General features: G+C 33.9%; 1 protein-coding gene across 3 annotated transcripts in view; it reads right to left on the bottom strand.

The window, feature by feature from the left end:
- Window positions 1-13,608, bottom strand: part of FCHO2 (FCH and mu domain containing endocytic adaptor 2) — an 83,281-nt gene that overhangs the window by 20,088 nt on the left and 49,585 nt on the right. Inside the window, exons 12-18 of one of the 3 annotated variants that reach the window (XM_050986492.1) lie at window positions 10,404-10,458; window positions 7,736-7,914; window positions 7,139-7,153; window positions 6,724-6,748; window positions 6,012-6,054; window positions 4,986-5,080; window positions 533-636 (exon numbers count right to left, since the gene is read on the bottom strand). In XM_050986492.1, coding sequence (XP_050842449.1) covers window positions 533-636; window positions 4,986-5,080; window positions 6,012-6,054; window positions 6,724-6,748; window positions 7,139-7,153; window positions 7,736-7,914; window positions 10,404-10,458 — 516 coding nt within the window. The remainder of the gene's footprint in view (window positions 1-532; window positions 637-4,985; window positions 5,081-6,011; window positions 6,055-6,723; window positions 6,749-7,138; window positions 7,154-7,735; window positions 7,915-10,403; window positions 10,459-13,608) is intronic. The other 2 variants (XM_050986493.1, XM_050986494.1) reach the window with 2 other exon arrangements.

Raw genomic sequence — 13,608 nt, 5'->3', positions numbered from 1 at the left:
CATTCCTTATCGGCAGGCGAACCCGCATTGCAGGTACATGCAGACAGAGTGCAACCTCTCACTATTCTCACGGGCAACTGCTGTGATCTACCACCTCCCTTCTCCACAAACCAGCACCAAGCACAGGGAGAAGTCACAACAGGGCTACTTCTGTCAACATACAATTTAAAAAAACCCCACTCATTTCCCAGAGCTTTGGTGATATCCCTAAATCAAGGGAGGTTTGTTAATAACTTCAATAGTGTTTTGTTTTTCATGATCAAATTACTGATTTGCTCAATAAAAAACATTCAGCTGATGCAAAAACGTGGTACTATGGTTTGGACCTTAGTACTTGTATAAATAATTATTTGTTATAATGAGATAGTTACCATAAACTATTATCACGCCTATTTGGCAATGTTGAAAACCTGCTTACGTGATTCCTTGAACATTGGCTAGAAAGTAACTCTACTGTAACAGAGAAAATGAATGGTGTATCTGAAATCAAGTCAAAATGGCAAATAAAAAAAAATAAAAAAACAATACGTACTATTTCATTAATCCCACTAAGTTTCCCGGTAGACAGCTTTGGTCTTGAAGCAGGCCTTGGAGGGGGTACAATGGTGCCCACAGAAAGAGGAGTGGTGGGCCTTGCTGAAAGAAAGCAAAGTGAAGAAAATATTAGAAGATCACACTGAACACAAATAGTTATTTACTTGAGCAGAATATCTAGAAGTGACCTTTCTACTAGAGGTTCCTATTGTACAAGTGCCATGTTTAAAGAGTTACCACAAATCCTAAGTGTTTTTAAAACAGTGCCATGTGATACCCTGAAAAGTGCATCTAAAAACAGCATCATGGGCTTTCTCATTGCTCTCAAGTGATTTTATACCAACCACTCTTGGAAGCTTGTACATAAAAAGAATTGTTTTTGCAAATGAAATTACATAATCTTTGAGATTTCATTGCTATCTGACATCCCACAAAAAAACATTCTCATTTCTAGAAAAACAACACTGCATAGTTAGAAAAAGCAATGCCTTTAAATGAATAATTTGAATTTTCTTCTTATTTCAAGCTGTATTTACTTCACTGTCCCAACTGGTATTAACAAGCAGTTTAGTGCATCCTAAGTAAGAAGATGAGTTAATTTTAACATCAGTTGAGCAATAATAAGTAAAAGAAAAAATGAATCCAAAGCTTGCTTTTTGGAGTCAGTTATTAGCAAAGAGCAGTACAGAATGCATGCTTGGCATACCCTTATTTGTATGAGCACAAGAAGACACTAAACTATAGTCCAGTAGTGCTGAAGATGATGCGGAAGATATTTCAGTAGCAGTGCCAGTTTCTTCAATGAATAATTGTTCATGGCATATAGAGTTATTGAAAAGGTCACTTTGATCCTCAGAAGCACAGCTGTTGGAAGAATTTCCAAGCAAAGCAGAAGAGGCAAGGCAGGCATTTTCAGTTTTAAAATGCAATCTTTGGGGCTCCTTCTTGTCTGTGCTTGTGTGTCTAATTGTAAGAAGTTCATCAGCAAAGGAAATCCACTGACTCTGAGACCGTGAAAAACAAGATAAAGTACTGGTACTCCCTGATGGCGCTGCTGTAACACCAGATTTGCACAAAGTGCTAATGGTAAAGCCTGGCGAGGATGGGCTTGTAGACCCAGAATCTGTCTGGTGTCCAAGCAAAGACTGAGATATTCTACACCCAGGCAAATCTGTGGTAGATGATGAGGAGCTCCTATTGTGCTCTGTTAGGGTAGCTGAAGGAAAAGGGAAGAATTGAAACTAGGACCAACAATGAAAAGATAAAATTTTCAATATTCAAAAAAGTATTCAATATCCACTGCACAAGGACTACTAGCCAGTATGAAAAATAACTGCTCTACTAAAGTAACAACTCACAAATAGAAGAAAAAGCCAGTCACACATCATATGCATTTCATTCATACTGCCAACCATGTCCCTTTCCATTTTTCAGTATATTAAAAAAATTATTGTGTATGTCTCCACTCCGCTGTATTTCTCACAACTTTCCTTATCCCTTTGACTTCCTACCTGTTGTGATTTAATTTTTTCTCATCTTTGTCTTTTCTTTCTTGTATCCTACTCCATTTTTGGTTACTCTCCACAGCTTTCTGCTTTTAATTTCCTTCTTTATTTAATCAAACCTATCCTGTTCCTACCAAAAACTTTGATCCTCTTAGTCCTAATATTTGTAATAGGAATGTCCAATGAATTTGGCTTCCAGGTGAATGAATGAAGACAATAGAGCCACAAGATTCAGTCTGATAGTTATTCTATCAATCTGTGTCTAGTGAGTAACAAATGGATGAGGCATCATCCACCTTAGTTTTTTTCCCCTCTCTCATCCTATAATCTTCTGACTGCTCAAAAAAGGAGTTTTCCACAAGTATTCCCTGCACTTGCTGTTGCCTGTTGCTCTAGATGACGATAGAAGCAGAAAATGCAAGGTTAGTCAATTCTCAACATCTTGCAGATTGACAGAGCTAGGAGCAACAGAAGTTGCTCCTAAAAGAAACACATTTAAAAGTTCAGATCAAAAGTACAGTTGTCTTCTCTACAGTGGTTCTTTTGCTGTAAACAAATACATTCTCTAAGTCAACCTAGACATTAAGAGTTTTAACACACCTTTCCCCTTCAAGCAGATATTTTACTATCATTCAAAGCTTTAAAATACTACTATAAATCCTATTTTAAAACAATGTGGACATGTTAAGAACTATCTAAAAATAAAAATGGATGAAAATAAGGAAGATAACTAATAGAAGCATTTTTTAAATATCAAGAACTAGGTAAAAAATGTCTGCTGTGTTTGTTCAAGATAACAAAGTTAGCTTAAACTTGTAATAAAGTGGGATTATTCATGGATGACCAAAGATTACTTCTGCACTGCATAAATACCAAGGTAATTTAACTGTTCAATGATTAACATGGTTATAAAACAATAGTTAAACAAATGTTTAAACCGTTAGGGACGTATACTGTATTCCACACAATTAATATATGTAATTTTAGTTTGGGATTGAGATTTTCAAAAACTTTAATCACCAGCTTACTACTAACTTTCAAGTTGAAGACAAAACATTGATTTTGAGGAAAATACCATCTGATAAGTATTTTAAAAAAAACCTCAAAATCTTACTTGCAAGTTAGCAAGCATTAGAACTCAATTTAAACAACATGACTTACATTGATCCAGTTTTCTTTTTTACCCCAAATGTATTAGAAATGTTGTACTTTGGAACACTTACTTTCTAATTAATTCTACAGATTATTTCACAAATGTAAATATTTTAGTGAACTTCTAGAACAGCAGTCCTTGAAAGAATTATTTATCAGATAAAGTTTGCTGAGGCACAGATGTATCTAAACTTGATTTATGCCCACAAGACTCTCTATTGCAACAATTTCAAAGAACTGCAGGGCTCTGTGCATAAGCCTAATGGTTATTACTAGGGCAGATGACTCCCTGCCAGATTCAGCTACAGAGGACATTATGGATCTCTGCCTTTACTTATCAGCCAGAGATTACTTTCTCCACAGTTCTGCTGTCAGGAGGAACTGTATGACAACTTCCTAACCTGTTTTCATTTCTCATCCAGGCACAGCAATAAACACCTGAATACAGTTACAACCACCAGCGCAAGTTCAGCATCCTCCTGCCTTTCTCTGCAGACTCCAACATGAGATCAAAGTTATCAAAACAGAGTATTTTAAGAAAGCACCATTTCTTTTCAGAGTACTCCAGTAATCAATGTCTCTCAAAAATTTATTCTTAAATGTGTTACCACACACATGGTGGACTCACTTGCCAATACTACTGACTGATTATGTAAGTCAGGATGAGAGAGTTATAATAAAGTCTGTAAGTCAGATTTATTAAAACTGTAACCTTTAAGGAACATCAATTTGTTGTGAAAGACTAAGTTCTTAAAATCTGAAGTGTTACAAAGCAATGTTGATTGTTGCTAAAAGAACATTACTTAAGCCAAGAAATAACACCAGTTTTTCAGAATTCTCCTACTGATACATGTAATCTTTCTTATTGTTCTTCAATCTGCATGATTATGCACAGAAGAAAACCACTAGAAAGCCATAATGATCAAAGAAGTGAGGACTTTTTTTGGAATACAAGTACTTAGTTAAAAAAAAAATCAGTGAACACACTTCCTTTCTCAGGTGTGTGGGAGGAGGAAAGTGTCTACATTAAGAAAAAATTAAGATGTTGGAGTAAAGATACACAGCAGGTACACTGAAAAGAAGTATGAAACTATTTTTTGCAGAGACCAGGTTTCAGGAAAGCTTGCCAGTGTCCTACCAACACTAATATCCTGCAACCCAAAATTCCCAAGCAACATGTGCTCTCTCCCTCCACCTCCCATTTGCCACAGGCCATTATTTTCCTTGCAATATCTCTGCTTTCAGGATCTCAGCTTAATTCATGTCTCAGTCCTATAATTTTTATCCATCTCTCCTAGGATTATGCCTTCACAACTCCTAACACAATCATGCCTTCCTCAAGGAAACAAGTTCCTCACAGCAAAGCTCTGCAATGACTTTGTACTACAAAGCCCACCCAACTTTCCTGGAAAGAAGAAACCCATCCCTATTCATCGTGCAAGCTCAGCTTGTCTCCTAGTTGCTGCAACAACCTCCATTTAATTTCCCAGCCTTACCAGCTGAAATAAAATGGATTACATTCTATATGGTGAGCAATTATTCAGCAAGTATGAGAAGGCAGTAAAAAAAGGCAGGAGCAAAACAATTTTCCTAAAGTGCTCCTCCTTCTTGCTCTCTAGCTTGAAAGCCTTATATGCTGCCTTCTCAGTCACATAATACATGTAAGACCATTTACTGCTTTATAAAATTCTATAATTTATGCATTAAAGCACACTCCCTTTCAATAACTGAAAAAAAACCCACCAGAACATCCAAAAATACAACAAACACCATATCTACGACAAAATATTTTACCTGAGGAAGATGAGGATGCCAAAGAAGCTGAAGAGGAAGATTCAAGAGAAGTGCTGAAGAGTGGATCCCATGCCAGGAAGTCACTGTTCCCCTTTCTATATTAAGAGTTAAAATTGGAATAGAAATGAAAGATTTATGCATTCATAAAAATCACAAACTTCAGTAGTAATTTGATAATATAATAATTATAAAAATCAAGGAATAGTTTGGCTTCAAAGGGATCTTTGAAAATTCTGTTTCAACCATGCTGACATCCACTACTCCAGATTGTTTAAAGCCCCTTCCATACCGGCCTTGAATATTTCCAGAGACAGGGCATCCAGAACTTCTCTGAACAACCTGTTTCCACATCTCACCAGACTTCACAGTAAAGAATTTCCTCCATATATTTAATCGAAAACCACTTTCAGTTTAAAGCCACTCCTCCTAGTCCTATCACTACATAACTCTTGAAAAAAGTCCCTCAATAATATGATAAAAACATTTGACAGATTAGGCTATATTAGTCTTTGCATCTAAAAAGAAAAGAATTAGTCAAAATTTGCAGGTAAAAGATCTGGTTTACACATAAGGAGACTGTCTTAGCCAAAACTTTGGTGAAAATTTGTGTATGGACATATTCCATAATGTCAGTCAAATAACTGTAATTTTTGAGACCTACATCTTCAAATTAATTCATTTCAGCATATATACGCAGAAGCAATGTATGCAGATCAGTGTAAATTTGGGTTTTGCAATCTTAAACACTGTACCATGGAACACTCTTGGATAGAAACTGAGTCTGTCTTATTTAAAAACATTGTGTAGCTATGTAATTATAAACACCAACTGAGATTGACGACAATAAATCAAATGTATTAGAATGGATAAACAAATGAATGGACATATTCATTGATACACTTAGGGTTATAACACAATAGATGTACAACTTAAGATAGGACTAAGCTGTCATTTCCAATGGGTTTCTGTGTTTAGAAAAATAAGAACAAACTCCTGCATTTGATAGAATTTTAAATTTGAACTTACTCAGTAGTTGGAGCAGAAAGTTTTGATTTTGTTAACTCTTCACCTAAGAAAAAGATACCATATTATCACTAAAAGTGTGAAATATAAAATATAAATTTCATTTTCATTATAAAAAGATTGTTAATATTCATGTTGGCAGTTCAAACAAATTACTCTTAAAATGGAAAAAAGAAAATGTATCATTTCTGATAACTTAAGTTTAGGTATTCCTGAACTATGAGAAGACTGCATAGACCAATGCACTTCATAAGGAAGTGTTTAAAACTTCCTCCTTGAATGATATAGTTTACATCAACACTGTTCTTCAGCAAATCTGGACTGGTTTTGCATTGGCTAAAGAAAACAAAAACACAACCCTGAATAACAGAAGCTAATGCTCTCTCCTCTATGTCAGTATTTTACATCATAAACATGGTGTGTTTTGCTGGTTTTGCATACTAAACTTGAACAGGTGGAAGAGTTTCAGGAACTTGCACAGGAGTTTTTCCTATAGGGCAACCCCTTTAGCATCTGGACTTGTTCTTCATTACTGTCAGATAGGTCCCCACAACAGGGAACAGCCAAGTACATAGATAAGGAATAGTTAACAAGAGAAACATTTTGTTCAATTTAAAATACAGATATTTAAGAAGTTTATATCTCCAACAATTAAAAAAAAGATTTGTTTTCATTCTATATTAAAAAACTAACAGACTAAAACATTCACACTTACTGGATGAATTTTGATTCATTTGTGCCTGAAACAGGAAAAAAAAATAGGAATAAGTTCTTCTACTGTGAAATAAACCACTTAACAGTCCCAGAGTTCTTATTTCCACTCAACTTTTCTATGAAATATTTTGTTTTCAGTACCACGTAATGACCTTGTGGAAGACCACGGAACATGAGTCGGGACAGCACAACCAGAGCGCATCTGCCATACCAGTTTGAAAACGCAGGAATAAATACTGTAGAGCTGACAAAGTGAGCAGTATTTTTAAATCTCTTTACTGTCTGGGACAGAAAATTAAACAGCCTACATATCTATTAAATGAAACATTCCTCATGTTTTCCCAACAAGTCCCCTCACACACTACACTTACTTAGTTTTAACTACAAATGCAAATAAAAAGCCATTCTCTACTTACAGGACTGTGCCTCTGCTTTCAAAATGTGATGAGGGAAAAAAGAGAAAAATTATTATTTTAATATGTTATGTGCACTATTTTGCTTAAAATCAGAACCAGTCTCACTCTGATCTGAATGCTGTACTAGCAAACCCTAACATTATTTATCATTTGGTGGTATAAAGGATTATTCCATGAACTGGCAGGATAAATCAATAAAGCTGCACTGCAAATGTTACATGTATCCTTATTATATGATCTGTTTTAAAAGACTTGTATGTTATTGAAAACTAATTTTCAAATTATGTTAAAAGACATGATCAGCTAACTCTAAGATGAAGTTTAATGTCATGATGGCACAAGCACAAACACAAGAACTGAGCACTCAAAAGTCTCAAAGGAGAGTTTAAATATGATAAAAGTACCTAATGTTATATTGCAATATAAAAGTGCAATCTATATATATTGGAATATGAAATGTACCAAAAATGACCTAGTGAACAATAAAAAAAGGATTACTGAACCTAGAAAAATTTCTGAACATTATAATATATGTTTACACTACAGTTTCTTTACCATTTTTCTACACATCAAAAATACAAGGAACAAAAGACTTACAGATATGGCTGGAGAAAGAGTGATGTTCCCTATGGATACTTTTAATTCATCCAAGGAAGGCATAGTGTATTGAGAGCTGTTATTTGGCTGGACAGGTTTTATTTCCACATGGAACCTCCTGGGTTCATCATCTTCAGAGTCAGACTCACTGGATGAATAGAAATGGTTCTCTTTGGTATGTTTGTCTCAGTTAAGGTGGAAATACCTCAAAGTCACCTGCTTAATCTACTTTATAAATTTGATCCACAAAATGCTCATTTTAAGTGACCTCTTTGTGCACTTATATACATCCACAGTCCAAAATGCACAGTTCAGAGTTAAAATTTAGGGGTTTATTCCATTTATCTTCAGAATGAGGATTCTGTTCAGAAAGCATGATGTCATATACCTGAAGAATAGCAGTACCTGTCATATAAATGAATAACTGCATATTTGAAGGCATGAGGTTAAATTTATGATTCTAAAGCAGTAACACTTCTGCATGTAAAATTATAATTTGCAAGACTCCAACAGGGATTCTAAGAGATGTATGAAAAATGTAGAAGTCTTTTAAATCAAATGAAGAAAAGCCTAGGTTTTTTGATGAGCAGTGAAATGCCCATGGTACCTTTACCTAACATAAGCAGTGAAGGAAAGAGCAGGAGCCACCATTACTTGCTCCTTTTACAGTGTGGCACTGAAAATATTTTTAGAAATTATGCCAGTTAAACAGAAGGCTGCACAGTAAACTGAACTATGTCAGCTGCTTAAAGTACTGTCATCTTTGGATAGAAAGAAATCACAATGACATCCCAGACCTCAAAATAAGGAAAATAAAACACACTTTATATGCACAGGAGCCGCACTGAAGAAAAGCACTGAAAGGCCTAAGCTAAGTCTTAAAACCTGCATTTGTTTTGACAAGAAAAATTTGAAAATTTCCTTCTACTGAAACATAAAAGTTTTGTACCACCTTGAAGACATGTACTTCTTCTCTAAGTCACTTCTGTTATTTTCACCTGAAAATATGACAGACATTTGCATTAAATTCCTTCAAACTATTCCCTAACAAAGTTTTAAACTTGACATTCCAAATCCCCTTCAGTTAAAAAGATCTGAAAGTTGTGGTGAAATGCCAAGTATCTACATCTTACACCTCTCTTCCTTCAAAACAAAGCATTTTTAGAAAAGGTTTCAAAGAAAAGTAATTCTAATTTCATCAAAAGATTTCTTGTCTTGAACATTATCACTGACCTTCAAGATTCATTTCCTACAAATAAGACAGTCCTTGCAAAATGTTTGGCCAATACAGATTTAAGTCAGACTTGCTACGATTGATTGTCATTATAATAAAACAATGTCCTCCAACAAATTATCTCATAATTATCAAATTATGATGAGTTTCAATCAACAAAATATATTTCTAGAGCCTAAGGGAGGAAAAGAGAAAGGGAGATGATAAGTTCCTGAAGCTGGTCAAGATTTTCAGCAGCTGAAGTACTATCTCATGACAGATTGCAAATCATGAATATTTTTCACAGAATGTATGTCTTTTCTATGTTTCACAACAAAAAAGAGATAATAAAAAATAGGACAAAATGAATCATTCATCATAAGCATGAATGTTGTTCACTTCTCTCTCACTTTCAGAAATACATGCAAAATATGAAACAATACTCCTCTTAGAACTGGATAAAAGTCTGTCACTTTTATATCAAATTTTTAAACAGAGAATTACACCAACTGCTTTTTTTGTTACAGGACTCTTCCATGTGGGCTTTAGGGGAATATTCTGCAAAGCTGATGAAAACAAAGAAGTTATTATGATAACCAGGCTACTGTAATGAGCTGTTAACTGCTTAAAAGTTATTGCAATTTAAGGGAATGGAACAGCCTAAATTCACCTTTTATCTCAAGTACCCAGAATATTCAGTTAATACATTTCCAAAAATTAGCTATATTCCCAACATACTAGGCTTGCTTAGATCTATGGTAACTATTTCCAGCTCTTAAGGAGAACTTTCCGCTGTGGTGGTAGTAAAAAAAGTGGAAAAGAATTTTCCTCCAAAGCAATAGGGGAACGGCAGAGAAAAATCTTCAGCCTCAATAAAGGTGACTCAGAAGAAAATCTGCTCTGTATATGAAAGTACTAAAGCTTTCAATATGAAGCTATTCATAAGACAGTAAAAGCTAAAAGTGCCAATTGGAAAGAACATGTAGTGTAATGACTTCATTAAGTAACAGAAATTCTATTTCTACACTGCTTTAGTGCTACAAAAAAAAAAAAAGTGAGGGCAGAGGTATAGAACAGATAACCATTCAATATGCTTTAAAAAGTTTGCAAACTTTATAAACTCTCTGAGAACTTTTCATGGAGAGAGATCTGCATGGAATTTTGGATCTGCAATGGATCTGGCTATTTTTTTTGCTTTTCAATTTTACTGTCCTTTTAAAGTTCCCAAGAGATCAGATCAGATCAGATCAGATCAGATCTGATCTTTACCATTTGCACACACACATCCAAGAAAAAAATAGGTTCATTTTACAAAAACTATGAATGTAAGAATACAAGGTTGCAACATAGGCATAAATGTCATTCATCTTCCTTAACTCTTTAGTCAGTACTTCCTCTTTCCATAGAATTGTCGTAGCAGAAAATAACTTGGCACAATAATAGTAAAAAGGATATCCTGTGTTGCTTCTGGTTTAATGCTGTATCCTTCATCATCTACATCAGGAAAGTTCTAAAAACAATAAAAATTATGCTATTAATAAATAACTAAAAAACCAAGTCATTCTTACATCAGACTGAGTTTTACATCACCGACAAATTAAAATTACAACAACTCATGAAACTGATTTTTATTCAACATCATTACAATTTATCTGAAGTTGTGTGACAAGGTATCTCACCACAAAATGTAACAAAACAAGCTCTAAATTTCCTGTGAAAACTGGCAAGTTTGAAATGCATCTGCTTTTACTAATCAATCACTACTTAATTACTAATTATAATTACTAATTAATTATTAGTAATTACTCCATCAAAAAGGACAGAAATCAACATTAATTTAGCTTTGATATTGAGTTAAATTAGGCTATAATTCTCTTGGCCCCAGAAAAATATCCCAATTTTTACTGCTTTCAGCTAAGATGATGTTCTGATGGCACAGAGGCAAAACCTTTCCTAAGTACTAGTCAATATTTAAGAATTTAATTTCTAGCCAAAGCACTGCTTGCAAATTCCACTTCCTCTAGCAAGGCCAGCATGCCTGCACTGTTACTTCAGAAGAGAATATCCACATCACAAGTAGATATCCAAAATTTTATTCCCAAGTTTTCCTTTACACATCTCCAACACTATCCTGAATCTTCAAAGCCAATAAGCATCTGGGAACTTAAGACAACTTCTGTTTTTCTGTTCTTGCAGGCAATTAAACAGAAATTGAAAAAAAATATTTTAAAATAACTTAAAATGCTCAGCTAAGCATATATTTTCATTAAAATAACTTCGGGGCAGAGCGAAACAGGTCTCCAAAATAATCTAAATTTTGATACTTTCCCTACTCAGAAGCAAAAAAATCCTCTCACAACTTTGTATGCATAGGCAGTGTATGTGAACTGCTTAACATCTCAGTAAATTTATCACATAAAACCACAATCAAGGTGTCTTCAAAATGCAGTGATTTCAGTAGTTACTAATATGCTATAAAAATTAGAAGATGTATACATATAAAAGTAATTTATTCTAGCATACCATCAGTACATTCTATCAGAAAACAGATACTGGGAAGCAATTTGACCAACAGATATAGATATGTATACACAGCGTGGCCAAATCATAATTTGTTAGAAGTCAAGAGAGATAACAAAATGCTGGTGATTTCAAGTGGACAAGAAAGGAACTTCAGGACTTCAGATAAAATTTGAAGCCAAGTTTAAAGGGAATATCTCTGAATAGCTTTGGAAGTACAGAACGTAAACATTAAAATTATTCAAATGTAGTTATCCTTCTGTATCTTTTACAGATATCACAAATGGCATGTCTGATAATTCACTAAGAAAGAGTCTCCTCTGTACAGCTCCCTAAATTTAGCACTTCTGAAACAAATGGAATTTACACATAGCTGAAACTTTCTGCTAAGAAAAGTATAAGAAATTCAGTCCTGTACAGATGTAAGACACACCAAATTAAATACTGCATCAAACCAAGGCCAAAAATCAACATTGAAGCTCTCTAACCTTAAAATATAGACCATATAGATGCAATTTCTTGAAATATTTTAAAGATCTAGACTTCACTGGTCTTTGATAAATAAATAAATAAATAAATAAATAATTACAACAACAAAAAAGTAATAACAGTACAATCACACGGTCCAATACTTTAGCTCTACTTGCTCAAATCAGGGTTCTTAGCTACGCTTGACCTCAAGCTGACCTTGTTTATATACCAAAAACCACTAATGAAACTTGACATCAAAGTAAACAGAACAAAAACATACAGCTACAGGGTAAGTTTATTTTCTTGTAATACTACAAATTTGGAATTCTAAAATTAATTTAGTTGTCACACCAGGTAATTTTCCATAGATCAGGACATTCATGGATAAGATGAATTCAAAATCAATAAAAATATTTAGATTGACAACATTTACTTTTTCTTACATCTGGGCCATATATGTACAGGATACTGGGCTGACACAGCATGCAAACTGTAGCTGTCAAAACTCACTATTTTGATATAAAATTGTGAGAGAACTTAAGTTTGTAGAAGTTATTTCCATTGTATTATTTTTAATTTACTGAATAATCTCTAGGATGAAGAAAGCACCAAAATCTTAAAATATTAAACTTTCTTTCTTAATACTTTCATGACAATTATTTCTGATCTTGATAATATACTTGAATCATCTGTTCCTCAGAAATAGCCCTTCAGCATGCAGTCTGTTTTCACAACTTCATGTATATAACAGAGATGAATACTGTACAGCTTAAGTTCTGAACATAGGAGAAGAAAATTCCTTCCTTCTCTTTCAGTTAGTCTATGTTACCACTTCTTTTCAAACCCTGTGTAGAAAACTTAATTTGTAGTTTTTTCCTGTATCTGAAATTTAAATACACGGATGTTTGAAATATAAATAATTTCAAACATCTGACATGAAACAGCATATATATACATAAATCATTTGCTTTGTGTTTCCAGCCTTGTCAGCAATCCAGATTGATGTTGTGCCAATTTTTGACCATTTACACTTGCTTTAATTAACTAGATACTGAATTTATATTTTTGTGTAAACCAATGTAAAAAATGGGTAGAATAGATACTTGATATCCCTTTGTATAGACAAAGGCAGATTGTGTCTAAATATGGACTACACAAGTAAAATGATACTTCATAACCTTACAAGTTGAGTAGTAATTTCAAAATAGTTCTCAATATTTCAAATGGTTGAATCGATGAAATGTGCTTTCTAAAATACCAACATTTCATTTGCAAATCTACATTTAATAACAGTAGATTAACACAGCAACAGTAGATTAACACAGCAACCAGCTGTAGATTAACACAGCAATCTGAGAGAGACACAAACTCACAGATCTGATGTTAATGAAGGCATTTACATTTATTTGACTAATTTTTACTCCCTCTTCCACACTCCTACAATTACAGAAGTACATATTATGTCATGATCAGAGGTTAAGTTCACAACCTACCTGTATAATTTTTGAACTTCAACACACAAGATGATGATCTTTGCAAACTTCGGCCTTTGGGAAAAGTTATTATTAATACAATGGGGATGTGTAGTGTAGTTTCTTTGCAGTTAAAAAACTCCCAACAACCTCATTATGCATGTGAACTGAACTCTGCAAAGCAACTAGAAAAAAAG

Source organism: Serinus canaria, chromosome Z (assembly GCF_022539315.1).
Source record: "Serinus canaria isolate serCan28SL12 chromosome Z, serCan2020, whole genome shotgun sequence".
Taxonomy (NCBI): domain Eukaryota; kingdom Metazoa; phylum Chordata; class Aves; order Passeriformes; family Fringillidae; genus Serinus; species Serinus canaria.
Note: the sequence above shows the minus strand (reverse complement) of the source record. Positions and strands in the feature narration are given on the sequence as shown.